Source organism: Vespula vulgaris, chromosome 1 (genome assembly GCF_905475345.1).
Source record: "Vespula vulgaris chromosome 1, iyVesVulg1.1, whole genome shotgun sequence".
Classification (NCBI taxonomy): Eukaryota; Metazoa; Arthropoda; class Insecta; order Hymenoptera; family Vespidae; genus Vespula; species Vespula vulgaris.
The window spans coordinates 6,681,559-6,699,575 of NC_066586.1; the positions used below are offsets into that span (position 1 = coordinate 6,681,559).

Genomic DNA, 18,017 nt, shown 5'->3' on the forward strand with positions numbered 1-18,017 from the left:
AATGAATGCCAATAATATTAAATATGAGTAACAGTCGGTTTAATTTCACGGACATGGTTTCTTTAGTTATTTCAGTTAAAAGAGAGAGTATTAACATTTTCAATTAATATAAGTGAATAATATAATTTATAAATAAGTAATATCCTACTACACCTATATTTGTAATAAATCCTTTTAGTGACAGTATACCTTTTAATGTCAGTACATATTTGTAGTTACGCACACATACAGTTAACAAAGATATCCAAGATGTCCATGCAAAATGTTCAGCAATAATAGGTAATTATCATCGTGAATAATATTGCAATAATTTGATTTTGACCAGAATAATTAAATCGTTTTTACTTATGTAGCGTGATTTAAATAGAGTAATATTTTATATCTTCTAACTGTAGAAAATTTACTGAATATAACATATTAAGTAAATTTGACGAGAGAAAAAAGAGTAAGATATATATAGCAAAGATTTGTTTGAAATATTTTTAGTTTGTAAATGTAGTAGAGATATTGCGCGAAGAATTTGAAAATCATAAAGCAGCAAGTAAGGAGTTATATTATTGGAGTTATCTTACATGTAACATCATATTGTAATATCGATTTGTACAGTAATCAGATTACATTATTTTTGTATACTTTCTATAATAATCTATAATAACATGTCGTTATAAACACATACTCACATCTTATGTCATTAAACTTTTAATTTCGACTAATTATTTCGATAAGTTTGTATTTCTGCTATACTACCATCTAAGCGAAACATACAAATATTATATAGTTCTATGACACTTCGATGGTAGTACATAATTAATTATAACCATTTGCACGTATAATGTTGATTCAATATATTCGTTATAATTGATGATTTGTTTTACATCTACAAAGCAGAAAACCATGTACATATACACATATACATATATATACATATATATATATATATATATGTATATATATATATATATATATATATACGATATACATATACATATATATATGTATCTATAAGTAGATATACACGATTAATGAATTTATAATAAATTAAATTTTACAATAGGCACAATTATATAAATAATTAAATAAATAACATCGATAAATACAATTATCCTAACAAACAAAAAGTATTTGTTATTGATTATCTTAAAGAAACTTTGCATACAATAAAAAAGTAACAAATATAATTATTCTCTTATCGGTTGACGTAGGAAGGGGAGGTGCTTTATATAATTTTTTTTTTTCTTTAATCGTAGGAAAAAAGCAAACTTAAGTTTTGATTGAAGTTTGTACTGTAATATTATATCTAAAGATTTTTTTTTTTTACAAAAAGACATATTTACAAAAAAATATTACTTTCATTATCCCACGAGACGGAGAGTATTCGTTCATTCTGCCTAATCCTCTCCCTTTCCTAAACGCCCATGAAAATAGCAAATTGCTCGGTTAAATCCAATTATAATCTTAATCTTAATAATCGTCGTATTACGGACGAAATCTATTGTCATTTTTTTAAATACATAAATCTTATTTTTATAAATAGTCTACTCGTTCCCAAGGCACCATTTCTCAGCCCTTGGATGCAAACGTAAAAGTATATATATGATCGAAGATAGATATTTATTATTCATTTCGCTGTTATATCATTGTCTTCGATTTTTCATCTTGATTTACTTATATATTCTTAGATGGATAAAATATTGAAATGAAAATTGTTATCGGGACGTTTGCATCTAAGCGTCAACTCGATAACATGATATCATCTTTCATATTACTAATTGAAAGCTATCATCGTATCATCGAAACAATATTTCTTTTTTTTAATCACTTTTGTATAAAATAAATCGAAAGGAGGATACTTTTAACAAAAATCTTATTAATAATCCTCGTAACCACTTTGCAATAATTTATATATATATATATAGATAAATGTAGATATATAATAGATATATAATATTTGTAATATATTTTCTTAAAAATAGAACTACAGTAAATCAGCGATATTATAAGCACGTTTTGTATCGTTCAACAAACTTGTGCGTAACTAAATATAAAGAAGACAAATCGTTTTAACATATATACTCACTCGTAACCCCATCTTTTATCTAATTATTGTACAGTACGTTTAAATGTTCTAGCATTATATATATATATATATATATATATATATATATATATATATATATATACATATACACATACATACATATATACTGTATATCTTGAAAGATTCGCTGCAAGCTCGTCAGGATAAGTATTAGCAAAAATTACCAGTCTTACAGATTTGAAAGTCTCATCGAAGCTGATCTATACGAATTGGTACGAGGAGATCTTAAAACACAGATTCATTAGATACATCACTTAAAGCACCATTATTTACAACTGTATACGAATACTAGTCGATTCTAAAAAAGCACATAATTCTTATCGAAAGAAAATTAAATTCGTCGTATTCATATATTGAAAATCTTTTTTCTAGTTTCTCAAATCATGAAGGCTATCATTTTCTTTACATTTAAAAATGTCAAGTTCTTCGATCGTTAGTTTTCAATTTCCTATGAAAAAATAATCATTCGTATGATTATACGTCTACGATCAAATAACTTCTTTTTTGTAAACGACTTGCAAACATCCCTAAATTACTTTATAATTATTATTACTTTCTTTCTTTAGATCTCTCTCTCTCTCTCTCTCTCTCTCTCTCTCTCTCTCTCTCTCTCTCTTTCTTTTCCACGTTATTACTACGTCTATACTTACTGTCTACTTTTTAAATCTTTTACTTGTAATACTACAGTCTTAATGTTCGTTTTCGTCAAGAATAGGTATTTTGTCAACTTTTTGATTAACGCGTAACGTTGCACCCCATTTAGCACCTCTTACTGCTTCTGAAGTAGCCATTAAAACTGAATATGAATTTGGACTAACTGCTTCCTTACTGTAGTGAATACCATACAAGAAGTAAATAAGCATTCCTGGAAATATAAAAATAATAAAATATAGGAAAAATGCATATATGAAAAATATAAAAAATATCGAAAAAAACTTTATCACCTTACCTACTATCATCCAGACGAAAAATCGTAACCATGTTAATAATGACAAATGGAACATCAAACCAACATTGAAAAGGATACTTAAAGCTGGAATCAAAGGTACCATCGGTACTTGAAATTTACCACTTGGTGGATTTTGTTGATGTGCACCGATTACCAACAACCCTGTAAACACAATCTCAAAATAATAAATTTGACATAATCTATTTTTGCAATCATTTTAGAAGACTATAATTCACTACCGATTATCAGAAGAATCACATTCATCAAGACTATATAATCGATCCATGCTGATTCGAAAGATGATTGGAACAATAGCATCAAAATCCCGCAAAGGGTACCACTGGCTAATGTATAAAGTGTTACGGTAAAAGCCACGGCGGTTCCAGGCTCACAATTGCCTAAAGAATTTGCTAACCAACTGTATCGTGATTTTAATTTTCCGACACCTTCGCTGGAATCTAAAAGCTGTGAAAATATTATGTTTTAAAATCAAGCGAAAAAAAGATATTTTATGTACTTGTGTATTTGTGTGCGCGCGCGCGTGTGTATTTATATATGTATGTATATGTACCTCGGCTGATGCTGATGCAATGCTATTGCAATCACTATTAAAATCTGCACCCTCTGTAGGTGGTGAAGCTAAACTGCTCGGTGTACCAGCGATAGAAGCAGCAGGTGTATTTTTTTCAGGACGATATCTGAGTACTATGACACTAGCCGACACGATGGTATACGCCAGGAAAGTACCAATAGACATGAATTCAACCAAATGTTGTAAATCGAAAAGAAGAGCGATCAACGCACTAAAAATTCCACTAATCATTAGATTAAGAACTGGTACTTGAGTGCGATTGCTTATATAACCGAGAAAACCAAAAAGGAGACCATCGTTTGCCATAGCATACATCGTTCTCGGTAAGGAAAAGAGCGAACCGAAGAGAGTCGTTGTCATTCCGCAAAGTGCACCGATGCTGTAAGGAATACAATTTTTTAAACGATTCTGCTATTTCTTGTTTAATAATTATTGGATTAGTCGATAAGTAATGTTGAAATTTTTAGTGAAAAAATATTAAACATACTGTATTATTTATTCTGGTATAAAATATTGCGAATTTTTATATTACTTATTGGCCAACTTAATATTTATTTGATGCTGATGTTTATTTGACTCACCTAATCACATATTTAGCCCATGGTATACCTCTCGATGCGAAAGCTTCGGGAAGTGCTGCAGTAGGGTTGATGTTCCAGTAAGGGACAATCAAAGTAAGAACACCACCGACCATTACATATCCAATAGTGACAATAGCCATCGAAAGAATCGTTGCTAATGGAATACTTCGTCCTGGATCAAGTGCCTCTTCTCCGGATGTTGCGATCGAATCGAAGCCAACGAAAGCGTAAAAGCATGTTGCTGCGCCTAAACGAGCCGATTGAAATAAGAAAAATAAGAAAGTAATAAAATATTAGAGAGAAGATTTTCGATTCGAAATATATAACTTGGTAAGAAATTATTTTCAGTCATGACTTCATTATTGCATTTAATTTTCTTAAAATAGCAACGACTCACCGGCAAGTACTCCACTGAAACCATATGGAAAAATTCCACCGTTTTCGTTGCTCCAATTCGAGATGTCTGCGTAATAAATTCCCAAAACGATCGTCAGTATCATGACAGCTAAATTGACCAAAGTCAAGAGAGAATTAACGGCTGCCGAACATTTCACTCCTAATGTTAGAAGCATTGCATAAACAAGACATAAACCGCATGCCAAGAAATCCGGCATGGTACCAAGTGGTTCTCCCATTGTATAACCACCCATTAAATAATGAGTATAATTGCTGATCGCTCCTCCTGCCAAGGAATCTACGTAACCACTCCAAGCTCTTGCCACGGATGCAGCACCTGATTTCGATTGATACATAATATTTTTTATAAGAACTGAAATGATAACAAAGTTACAAAATAAAATTATTAAACGTACCAATCATATGCTCCAATATTATGTTCCAACCGATAACGAAGGCCCAAAATTCACCGATAGAAACGTAAGTATAAACATAAGCACTGCCAGCTTTAGGCACTCTCGCACCAAATTCGGCATAACACAGAGCGGCTAACAATGAAGCTACACCGGCTAGAAGAAAGCTGAAAATCACGCCTGGTCCAGCTAAATGGTGAGCTACCGTTCCTGTCAGGACATAGATTCCAGCACCGACCATATGTCCGACACCTGATAACACGTGAGAAATATGAATAATATTTTTTAATTCCTTTTCTTACATAAGTATAGAAAATTTTACCGAGTATGTGACGATGTAATTTATATTCTTATTATATTTATATTAGTTTAAAAAAAGTTTATGTTTCATCGTTTGATATATTCTTTAATGTTGTGGATACTTATCAGATAGATAAATAATCGCATTACTTGTTTTTTTTTTTTTTTTCATAAAATAGACTTAATGCATATCGTATAAATTATTTATTACGAATAAAATAATTAATTTTTAGAAAAATGTTCTTTACGTGAAACGTGATACTCACCAAGCAAAGTAATATCGAAAGTAGAGAGACATCTCTTCATCGGTGTTTCCAATAAATCTCCATGCAATTTCTTCGTACGATTAAGTTTCGCATATAATCCGGACATGACGTGCCCCAGGATCATCCGCCGCACCGATGGCATGTTAGAAATCTATAAAAATCGTAAGGTGGATGAAATTATTCTTAACATATGTTTTCTTATCATTTAATCGTTAGGAAAACTTCGTGAAAATTTGCAAAGGTTTTATATGCATTAATAATTTAAAGGAATAAATCTTTAGAGACTTTACTATTGAAAGATATGGATATCGGTCGCTCGAGGAGAAACACAAATATTACAAAATAAATAATTGATGATTTCAAAGATCTAAAAATAAAGGGTCAACAAAAATTATAATGGTGTAAAAAATGTGTTAGAAAAAAGAAAATAATTTTACTTACTGGTCTCTCCTCGTAGAGATTTTTCTTATTTCAAAGAAAGATTTCCAAGAGTGTCACAAGCGGCAATACTACGACGAACAAATCCGTCAGTGACGAAGAAGCGTATGAGGACGTCGTATGGCGCCTCTGCTAACACGCAGACTCGTTTATTCGATCGATTCAGCTGGAATAGGACTATTTACGTCATTCTACGCTTCAAGTATGAATGGGGAAGATCCTTTCGCTTAGACATCATACGTATCTATATGCTATCAAAAACTACATCGCAGTATCGAACAATCGTTTATGATATAATTAATTATCAAACGTTGCTTTAAGAAGCTAATGATGATGGACAGTAGAAGGACTCTTGATTGTTAGTTCTTTCATTGTTGTACTTTTGTATTATCGGTTTTAGCACGAGTATCGTGCAGATAATCTATATAACGAAGCTCGAAGAACTCTTCAATTTTGACGCGCAAGAACGTTCTAGCTGATAAGATAATAAAAGTTAATGATACGAAGTAACATGAAATCTAAGTGTAATTAACATTAAATTAAGATATATATATATATGTGTGTGTGTGTGTGTGTATGTATATATATATGTATATATATGTATATATATATATGTATGTATATATGTATATAGGATATTATATTTGATGTAATCGAAATGAAATGTGATCAATCAACCCAATTTTAATTTAAGTATTTTTATTATTTGCGTTTAGTGATAAATCATTTTATCGCAATTTATATAATAAAAATGAAAATAAAATTGAAAGTTAAATTAAATACATGAGAAAATTATCTTGGATATATAATAAATGAATAATTAATTAAAATTTATAAAAAATAAAATAAGATTCAAAGTTGAAATCAATCTTGAATCTTTTATAGTATATACTTAACTTTTGTTATTTCGATATCATATTGAAAAAGTATATTATTAATTTTCTTAAATATAAATACATAATATGCAACATAAAATAATTATTTTAGAAAAAACTATTGATTTTTCAATAATATTGTAAAGAATATTTTGATTCTTTTTATCAATGTCAATTATAAAAAAAAATTCACTTGTTTAGACAATCTGCAAATTTCAAAATTCAAATCGATTTTTTCCAATTTTATTTACTCAGAACGAAATATTTTTAAATACCTGTTAATTTATTATCTTCTAGCATATTTATAATTTTATTTAAAAATTCTAGGATTATATGTTGTGACTTTGTTATTAGAAAGATAACTTTAGTTATAAAAAATTAGCTTATCAAGATGGCGGAAAGACTATTTTAATCTTACTATTATTTGTACTAGATGGCGTTGTTCGTTAATGTGCAATGTTCGTAATGTATAGTAAATGTATGTATTTTTAGGTTGATACAAACAAACAGCGGATATTTAAAATGACATCTTTTGTAAAGATCGATTTTAAATTCTTTATATGCACGTAGAAATAATTATTATAATTTTCTAAGAAACGTACAATAATACTTTAAAATCAATTTTTAATCTGTAGCAATGAGTGAGTTTAAAGTACATCATCTAATAGTGGAATTAATTGGTTTATTAGGGTGAGAATAAACTTCTTCTGTTTATACAATTTGTAAAAATTATATTTATGTTCATTATAAAGTGATAATAAAATTATCATATAGTGATAATAAAAAAGATATTGTATAATACTTTCATATTTTATTGTTTATTAGATCCACAGCTGCACCAGAAAAGTTTGTAGAAAGATTACAAAAAGAAAGTACTGTAACTACAGGAGCCTTAAATGTTATTGCCTCTCAAAGTTGTGTTCGTCGTTTAACTAAGGCTTCACCATTTCCAGAATTGTTCTTACAAAAATATGAAGAACTTAAATCTAAAAAGTTCGTAATTTTACATATCTAATGATATATTTCTTATAAGTTGATAATATAGAAAACAATATAAAGCATTATATATTACAGGGTAGATTTATTAGGTCCGTTTATGCAACTTTTGGAATATATATCTGAAGATAAAGAATTAAGAACTTGTTTGGCAAAACATGCAACTGTATTATCAGCACCTAAAACTTCTCCTATTACAAAAGAAGACTTACCACAGGTTCGTTGTGTTTATATATATATGTACAAATTTATTTTTTTATTTGTATGAAGTTTTTTGTTCCTCGACATATTTTAGCACAAATAATACTTTCTATATTACAGATTTGTAAAAATGTAATAAAGGCTGCTGTAGAAGGAGAAAGAAAATTAAATAAGCAAGTTGTTTCAGTCATTAAAAAAAGTGATGCTGCTTTGAAACATAATTGGATAACAGAAAGGCCTCGTATGTCTTGGGACTTTCATATCGAAGGAAATACAGGACCATGTCAAAGTTTGTAAATTTATACTGCTAATAATTCTATTATATCACTTAAAAAGTACATATATTTTCAAAGGATCAGTAATATTTTGCAGAAGTCGTACCAATTGTATCTCAAGAGTCTATACTCCTCTGGGATATCTTATATTGTTTGAAAGGTATAGATGGAACCTACATTGTTTCTGAACCTTTAACAAATCCTTATGGTGTTAGAACATTCAACATATCATCTGATGTTGGTAAGGCTCAATGTATTATTTTTTGTAATAATTTTAACAAAAATATTAATTCAAGTTTGATTTAGGAATATCATTTAAACAGTTGGTTCAACAAATACTTCCCTTGGCATCTTATTACTCAATGACAATTAGATTCGTTGAAGAAAAAGTTTCATCAGAAGATGGGCAAGTGAATCATGCTTTAAGAGGAGCTATAAGATGTTTATTAAAAGATTATTTGGTAAATAATAAATATACTATAATAGTCACATAAATATTAGATATTTAATTGTAATATTCTAATTTCAGTTATTTATTGTACAATTGGAAATGGAACATGTTCGCAACAAACTCAATTTGCAGAAGTTATGGTTTTATATTCAATCTACTATGTCCACTATGTTTATACTGTCACAAATTACATCTACAATATGCAAGGTTAATGAAAGTGTGCCAACTTTAATTTAATTACTATTATTTTAATTTAGTAAACATTATTTTTATTCTAGCTGATATTAATTTTTCTTGTTTCTAGGCAAATGCTCGAGGCGGAAAAGTATTAAGTCTTCTTCATGAACAAGCAAATAATATCAGTGGTGAACCAAAATCCAAAGAATTATGTTTATTTTTAATTCATGCAGCTAGTGTTCCTTATATGCAAATTTTAGAAAAATGGGTTTATAAAGGTGTAATTCGTGATCCGTATGAAGAAGTACGTATTGTATGGATATTATTTATAACTGTTCTTCTACAGTATTTATTGCTTTTTTTTTTTAATGTATATATACAACAGTTTCTTGTAGAAGATAATGAGCTTATTCAACGAGAAGAACTTCCTGTAGATTATTCTGCAGATTATTGGGAGAAGAGATATACAATGAGATCGGAAAGAATCCCAATATTCTTAAGTGATCATGCTCAAACAATTCTTAGAACTGGAAAATATTTTAATGTAATCAGACAATGTGGTACGTTTTCAAATGGTTTTTTTAATTGTATATTGGTATTACTTTTTATTGAATTCTTTAAATATATACAGGAAAAACAATAAAATGGGGTAAGCAAGAGCCTTTTACTTATCAGCATAAAGGACAACAGTATATTGCTGCAATAGATAGAGCATATTCAGAAGCAGCAAAGACTTTATTAGAAGTCTTGATGGAAGAAAATGATTTAATGGGTAGATTACGTAGCGTGAAAAGTTATTTTCTTTTAGCTCAAGGAGATTTTGTGGTAATTTGTATATTAATTAATGAAAGTTAGAAATTCATATTCTATATATTGTTTATTAATATTATTTTACACTTTATATACGTGTGACTAAATTTAAGGTCCAATTTATGAATTTGTGTGAGGCTGAATTGAACAAGAACATGTACGATATTGTTCTACATCGTATAGCATCTCTCCTTGAAGTTGCTTTACGTATGTCTACTGCTGACTTAGATCCATACAAAGATGATCTAAAGCCAGAACTTCTTCCTTATGATCTACAGTTTCAAATGTTTAGAATACTTTCTATACAGACGCGAGAAGAAAGAGGTAATTTATATTTTCATATTTATCACTAGAATCACTAATCACAATAAATAATAACAGTAAAGATTATTTGTCTTTTAGAATATTGCTTTCAAGCAGATAAATCATTAACTGGATTGGAGGCATTTGTATTCAATTATGAAGTCAAGTGGCCTGTTTCTTTAATTATTAACAGAAAAGCAATTGCATGCTATCAAATGTTATTTAGACATTTGTTACATTGCAAATATATTGAAAGAATCCTATGTAGGTAAGAAAATTTTATTTATTAAATATAAACTCATACTTTTGTTAAATATTAAATTATACCTATTTAAAGATTATAATCATTTTAAATAATTACCAAAAATTATAGAGTATGGATCAGTAATAAAATAGCAAAAACCTTCACACATGAAGTAGCTATGGCATATAGACAGTCATTTTCACTAAGACAACGGATGCTAGATTGTATTCAACATTTGGAATATTATATGATGGTTGAAGTTATAGAACCAAATTGGTTAACATTCATAAATAAAATGAGTAAAGTAAGTTTTAATTTTTTAAATATTTTTTCAATTATATTCTTTGCTCTTCTTCTTCTTGTTAGGTTTGTAATGTTGATGAAGTTCTTAGTGTCCATCAAGATTTACAAGATAGTTATTTAAAAGAATGTATGCTAACAGATCCTGATCTTCTTGGTTGTATTACTGGAATTTGTGCAACTTGCATCGAATTTTGCAACTTCATGCAGGTAAGTTCATAACATATTATGTAGTTTGTATGGCTGTATTCACTTATAATATATATGCTTTTAATGATGTTATACAAACTCACACATAGTTTGTTGTTTTATTATTTGATTGATCACGCTTATAAAACAGCTATCCTTTTGCAATATGCAAAAATACACAGAATATGAAAAAAGATATTTATAGCTCATTTATTAACATGATTCAATAATATTGTCATTATTATGGCAAATATTTTTATTTTAAACGAAATAAAATACTTGTGATAACTTGGTATTGTTTGTAAAGCCACAGTAATTTTACATGGCATAGCATAGTTAAATAAGGTGACAATTATTACAAATATCATTTAATGATCTATCAAAAGGTTTGATTAAAGATAATGATTGTAATAAGTTAAATTTTCATATTTTGCTAATGTTAAGCGTATGAGCCGTTACTACATAGATGCTGAATTGACTTCCATGATTGGTACCAATCAAGATGATGTCTATGAATCTGAGGTATATTGTTAAAATTATAAGTTTGCTTTATCAATATGCATTTTTTAGTGTAGAATCATGAAGCTTGTTTCCAGCAAATGAGTATATTATTTTAGTATATTTTTTGTTAATCATTTCACTCATCTGCAAAAAATAAAAAAATTTAGCACTTTTATTAATTTTCAAACCTGCATGATATTATGTTTCATGAATGTAGGTAGTTAAAATATTGATTATGAATAAAAAAGATTTTTCTTTGTTTTTTGATAGTGAAAGAATTTTCATTTATCTTTATTCTTTTAAATCTTTTAATATATTCGTAATGCCACTATATTTTTATCATTAATTTTTCAATATAAAAAAAAATTATTAATGTATTCAGTTTTTCTCATATTTTTAACATTTATGCCTGAAGAAGTTATGTTTACAATTGTTTTAATATCGAATATATAATTTGAAAATGAAATTGAAAAATTACTATAGTAATGTATTAAAAACATTACTTTGGCTTTATAAATTATACTTAATACAAAAACATTAAGTGTATAGATTTTATTGTTCATATGAATACATTTGATTCACTTTTTAAATATTTTTCTATAAATTTTTCACTCTATACAATTTCATATATAATATACATTCTGTGAAATATATATTTATTATCATATAACTTTTCACAATTTCTTCGTACTTATAAAATCAGTAAGCTTAACACCACTGCATTACATAATATGCACACACTAAAATTATTAGATGAACAAAAACATTACAATTACCTTGATGATTATTGTAGTTGGCCATTAATTGTGTATACAATAATAATGTATATACCTATAATTTTTTTTAACACATTTAATACTTCTCATTTAATAAATTTTGTATAGCTTTTTAATTGTATTGGAAAATATGATTATACATTATTATTTTTTAAACATCTCCAAATATAGTATTAAATGTGTTAAAAATGGAAATGTAATTTCCTATTTGATGTTTTTATCACAAAAAATTGAATATTTTATTTAAATGTAGAGCAAAATTACAGTGGACTTGCAAGATTCTGATCTACACCCACATAAGTATATTCGTTTGTTTTATGATTATATTTTATTTTATTTATATCCTGTTATGATAATTTAAAAGATAAATATCTTTGCCGTAATATACAATTTGCTATTAATATTTGAGTTGTAAATGAATTTTATATGAAAACGAGCATGTATTACTATGGAAATAATATTTAATATATTTTCGTATTTATTAAATTTAGGTGTATGAAAAAAGAACACAAATTGAAAATTTAAATTTGAATTTATGATTTATTGTGCATTATGTTGCTTGATGGTATTATTATTTTATGTGGTAATATAATAATTTTATTATTTAATTTATAATATTAAATATTTAAAATAATGTTACAGAGAGATTCTGATTTAAAATATGCTTATATTTCTTTCTATAATTTTTAACATATGAACTAAACATATATTAATTCATTTTCTAATATTTTTGTTCTATAATGCAGATAAATGCTTATAATATTACGTAATAAATATATTATTTAAAATAATATTAAAATAATATCTCTATGATTTATTACTTAGGTGGAAGGTGGTTCAATCTCAAAAAATTGTACACCAAGCTTTGAAGAAACTATTCTTTCGTTGGATAACAAATTTACAGAAGCATTAATGCGTTTATTAGATAGAATTTGTGATTTAGGTTGCGATAATAATAACGAAAAACTACTTAATGTTCTTTGCCGGTGAGTTTTTTTTTCTTTTTTTTTGTTTTCTTTTAGAAATTAATGAAAATTTTTTATTTGTATATATTACTCTATCAAAATCGTTTTTTAAATATTTCATATTATAATTGATTTTATATTTAGGCTGGATTTCAATTTGTTTTATACCAAAATTTTGGTCCAACGAGAAAAAGAAAAAACTGTCACGCAACAAGATGTTTCTGGATAGACAGATCGTTATTATTACGAAAATTATTTGAGAAGGTATTCAATATTAATTTACAAGAAATAATTAATATTTTATAAAATGAAGTAGATAGATCAAAATGTCAAAAAAAATATACTTTTCTAATACATATTTGTATGATGAACAAATCGTACTGTATATATGTCTAATAAAAATATTTTGTTTTTATTTTTAATTTACAAAATAGAGTTCGTTAATAATGAAGTATATATATATATATATATATATATATATATATATATATATATATATATATTTCATTGTTAACGGCGATGTCATCAATATTTAAATGGCACATTTCTAAAAATAATATAAAGAAATATAATTTAACTGTGTTATAATTTACATTCGTATCAACAATCAAATTTGAATATTACATAGACTCTTGAACTGGATCTTGTATTTCCATATTAAGATTATTATTATCCATTGCACATTTAACTGTATTTAAGGTTGATTCGATTGTAGCCAATTTTTCTGCCATTTGTTCTAACACAGCAAATACTTTTTCATTTTCCGATATCTGTTTCTTACGTAATAAAATCTCTTTAGCTTTTTTAACGACATACGAATCTATCCTTAAAATAGGTGAATCCATATTAGAAACATTAGGGGATAAACATTTTCCATAACAATTACCGGGACAACAAACTTCAAAATTATCATGAGATTTAACAACAAGTTTTCCATCCTTTAAATAATTAGGAAACAAAAAAATTCTTTTTACGAGGAAACCTAATGGATTACACGCATATGAACTTATACCAGATAAAAATTTTGATTTACATAAAAAAGGTGTGCCTGTAGTAACATTTTCGATATAAGAAATGAGACGTATTCTGGAAATCAAGCCGATAAGTTCGGCTTTTCCAAGAATGTCGGCTGTATCGCTGACTGCTAAACCATTTAGCAGATTAAACAATACGATGGCAATTAAGAATACAAATAATACGAAAACAAAACGACTGAGTACTGGATGCGACATGAAGGGTATATCATTGGCATCGAACTCTCCGGTAAGCATAATTATGGTTTTAAAAAGTGAGTGTCCTGGATCGGGAAAGTTCTCATCACCACCGTCCTTAAAGAGAGTAAAGAATGCAAGTGCAAAGGCTAAGATAAGAAAAGCATAAAGAAATAGAAAACGCATGAAATTCCATGATACTGTCTTGAACATTTGAATACCTGTGGACATTCTTGGATATTGTCCGATTAGAATAACAACTTCCCACGCTGATACTAATATAGCCACTGCTCCGACTTCCGGACCAGCGCCATTCAATAAACACGAACCTAAGATGATCAAGATCATTTCTAACCAGTTTTCTAAACTAGATATATAGTAACAGGGCGACGAAACTAATTGTATGATCTCTCTGATGGCAAGAAAAAATAAGGCCACGAATGTCATGACCCATAATAGATCATTTCTCTGCCATCCAGGGTACGCGATATATTTCAACTCTTTGTCATTGCTTTCATTTACTTTTGTGTCGGTCTGATTAGATGTTATACCATAAGTCATACGTAAAATGTATGTATTGAGTAATATGTAAAATATTACGTAAAAGGCAAAATTAAGGTAAAAGAGATGCCGTATCCTATACCATTTAAGATGCAAAAACGAGGATAAAAGTGGGTGTTTTAGAAGGTATTTTAACGCACTATTTTCAGACATATATCGAAGCGTGTCCATCTCGCAATATTTTGGAGAAACGTAAGAATTTTTCGCATTTCGATCTCGCATATGAGATGTATCGTGCGGCATTAAACATCGATAATTAAATTCGATAGTATACTCGTTCGTACGTTCCTTTCTTGTTTGAAGGCAATCGTCAAAATATTCGACCAAAGTGTTTAACGGGATGTCAGCAATCGGTGGTACGTTGAATTTATTCATATGTCCTATGTAACTTCCCTTTTCTAATAACAAACTCACTGCTTCGCGAGAACCTGCTCTTGCTGCATAATGCAACGGTGTATTTCCTTTGTCTAAACAATAAAAATATCTATTATATAGAATACCAATATCATTTGATCTTCAAAAACATTTACGTAATTTCAATGATACTTACTGTCCGTACAACGGACATCAACGTTATCTTGATCAAGAATCAATTTCAAACATTTTAGACGGTCAGTCACGTCCGATCGCTGTTTCTCAGGCATTCCAAGTTCTAAGCAAGCATCGATAATAAGTTCATTAGCAAGTTCACTATCGTGTTTTAGTAATTCACGTAGAATATCGCAATTAGCTTGTTGTACGGCTATAATAGCTGCTTTCGATAAGTCACGTGTATTTCCATGCGTTCTATCAAGTAATTCTTTAACGATTTTATAAAAATTATGTTCGGCTGCCATTTCTAATAGATCATTGATATCATTAATTAAAGAATCGTTATTAAATTTTTCTAAACATCTTAAGAAATTGATTTCATCATTTGCATTGAGAAAATATCGAAGATTGTGAACCGAAAGGTCTCTTGTTCTTGCCGGTGGCAATATCACGTTAGGTAATTTTTTTTTCAAAACTTCACGAGTCGTTTGACCATTGTAATCTTTATAACTATCCAAATCAAGAGATTGTTTGCTCTTTTGTTGTATAATATTGACCATATCTATTTGACCTTTCATAGCAGCCAAATGAAGGGCTGTAAGACCTTTGTTATTAGGGATGTTCGGACTTGCACCATGTTCGAGAAGTAATTCGGCACATTCTAAATGATTTTTTTTAACAGCTATATGAAGTGCCGTTTGTTGAGCAGCTTCTATATTTGGATTGATCATACGGTTACTTAATAGTACTTTCAACGTAGTTACGTGTCCATTTTCAACGGCGAAATGAATAGGGGAACGATTATGAGCCTCGTTGACTCTATTTGGATTTGCACCGTTTTCTAATAATAATTCAACGAATTCTGTTCGCCCACTTTTACATGCAATATCTAATAAAGTTTCTTCTGAACGATTTGGATAAACATAATTCACATTGACGATTGATTGTTGCTTTTTCGAAGTTTGCCCAAGAAGATTTTTAAAGCTCCTTAAATCGTTTACTCGTAAACTTTCCATTAAAAGTTTGTACAGTATTTGTATTCCTGCAACAGGTTGACTGTATTCACGTAATAAATGCATCTGTAATGCCTCTTCTTCTAAATCCATTTTACGATAAAAGACTTCGAAACAATTTCTGTAAATATAAATGTAAGATGTAAACGAAAGTATTATTTTAATTATTATTTAATGTATAACAAAAAAATTATTTTAAATCATCTTTTTCATATATGTAATGCTTTATATTAAGCGTGAATGATATCGGCCTCGGTGAGTAGTACGGCCCTGGCAATGATGTCACTTCAATACAATTAAAGTGTTAAGTAAACTTATTTTCAAACAAACATGTAAGAAGGTAAACTTATCATTATGATAACTATATCGAGATCTTATGTGCGCTTCCTAGACATTTAATATTATTTAAAAAAAAGAATTTATCTTTAAAAATATCATTTCAAACAATAACGTTCATCACGATTCTATAGTGGTGATGGTCATGTCATTCTAATGAGTATTTCCTGTCGTTAGCTTGGATTTTGAACGTGACTATAAAATGTTAAAATATAAGCAAAGGTATATTTTCAATAAAACTTTGACTAAATTATCTTTTATTTTATCATTTTATATTATTATTATTATTATTATTATTATTATTATTATTATTATTATTATTATTATCATTATTATTATTTCGTATTACATTAAACAAACCTTTTTATATCGGTAATTATCAGCAAATAATTTGATTACTAATCGTATTAATATTTTGATTTTTTCCCGATCTTCGATCTTGTATGAAAAAAGTATATATTCAAAAAAGGAAACACTGTAATTCACTTTTCTATAACATTTAAAAAATTCTAGTTAAGGAATATACGTGTTAGAATAGTAACACTATATGAACTGCCGTGTGTACGTGTACAATAATTGTTGATAAATCCGTCCAATTACAACAAATGTAATATATGCGTATAAAATTCATGCCGAGAAGTAAAAATTCTTTGTATGGTTAGTACCACCTCGAGCAGACTGACATCACGAAACAGACACTACTGACCGGTTCTCTTCTGTCGTGATGTCAGCGTAAAAAGAGAGGGGAAACGCACACACCATGCTTAAGTGTCAGATACTGGTCGAACAGTAGTTCTTTTGACGTTACCATGAACGCATGTATGTAGTAGGTATCTGTAATAAGAGTGTATATTCGCACCTTAAACATATCACTTACATTACAGTAATCGAATGCGATATTGACGATTGATTAACTATTCAACATTTATATTTAATGATTTACTCGATCTGCAAGAAGTCATTGTTCCAATGCATTTATTATTCAGTACATGTATAGTAGAAATTGACATAATAGTCAGCTTATTATTTCAATGATCATGTGATTCACCTTATGCTAACGTCATTGAATGATAAAGTTAATCTAATGATTTGTTGTTAATATTAGGAAGAAATAGAATAATTAGGAATATAACGTCCGAACGTTTAGATTCGTTTATGCTGAATAAGATACACCTACAGCAATGATTTTATAATCAGAAATCGTTTAAGACGATGAATCATGATCAAGTTATATAAATATTGATCGCATTTTCTGATTTTATTTTTCTA

The 18,017-nt window shown here is 28.4% G+C and overlaps 3 protein-coding genes across 4 annotated transcripts; 1 reads left to right on the forward strand and 2 right to left on the reverse strand.

Annotated features, from left to right (window-relative positions):
* Positions 1-530: 530 nt before the first annotated feature.
* Positions 531-6,390, reverse strand: LOC127063851 (cationic amino acid transporter 4). Its single transcript, XM_050994121.1, has 9 exons — positions 6,037-6,390; positions 5,596-5,746; positions 5,033-5,281; positions 4,618-4,953; positions 4,221-4,467; positions 3,619-4,018; positions 3,287-3,512; positions 3,048-3,209; positions 531-2,963 (listed from the first exon to the last, which is right to left on the reverse strand). The coding sequence occupies exons 2-9, from the start codon at positions 5,735-5,737 to the stop codon at positions 2,788-2,790; spliced, it is 1,938 nt and encodes a 645-aa protein (XP_050850078.1). The 5' UTR covers positions 5,738-5,746; positions 6,037-6,390; the 3' UTR covers positions 531-2,787.
* An 854-nt stretch (positions 6,391-7,244) lies between these two features.
* Positions 7,245-13,511, forward strand: LOC127063815 (gamma-tubulin complex component 2-like). Of its 2 annotated transcripts, XM_050994054.1 has the most exons (17): positions 7,245-7,598; positions 7,734-7,901; positions 7,983-8,121; positions 8,226-8,394; positions 8,478-8,621; positions 8,687-8,841; positions 8,910-9,038; positions 9,136-9,312; positions 9,394-9,568; positions 9,640-9,833; positions 9,932-10,142; positions 10,221-10,389; positions 10,495-10,669; positions 10,732-10,875; positions 11,299-11,376; positions 12,957-13,117; positions 13,241-13,511. In XM_050994054.1, exons 1-17 carry the CDS (start codon positions 7,546-7,548, stop codon positions 13,323-13,325), a joined length of 2,526 nt encoding a protein of 841 aa, XP_050850011.1. In that variant the 5' UTR covers positions 7,245-7,545; the 3' UTR covers positions 13,326-13,511. The 2 variants fall into 2 exon arrangements, with proteins under 2 accessions (XP_050850011.1, XP_050850019.1); XM_050994062.1 differs by lacking the exon at positions 11,299-11,376 and having other exon boundaries at positions 7,247-7,598.
* On the reverse strand, positions 12,996-17,459 carry LOC127063811 (transient receptor potential cation channel protein painless-like). Its single transcript, XM_050994042.1, has 3 exons — positions 17,109-17,459; positions 15,419-16,533; positions 12,996-15,335 (listed from the first exon to the last, which is right to left on the reverse strand). The coding sequence occupies exons 2-3, from the start codon at positions 16,503-16,505 to the stop codon at positions 13,717-13,719; spliced, it is 2,706 nt and encodes a 901-aa protein (XP_050849999.1). The 5' UTR covers positions 16,506-16,533; positions 17,109-17,459; the 3' UTR covers positions 12,996-13,716.
* Between the last annotated feature and the right edge of the window lie 558 nt (positions 17,460-18,017).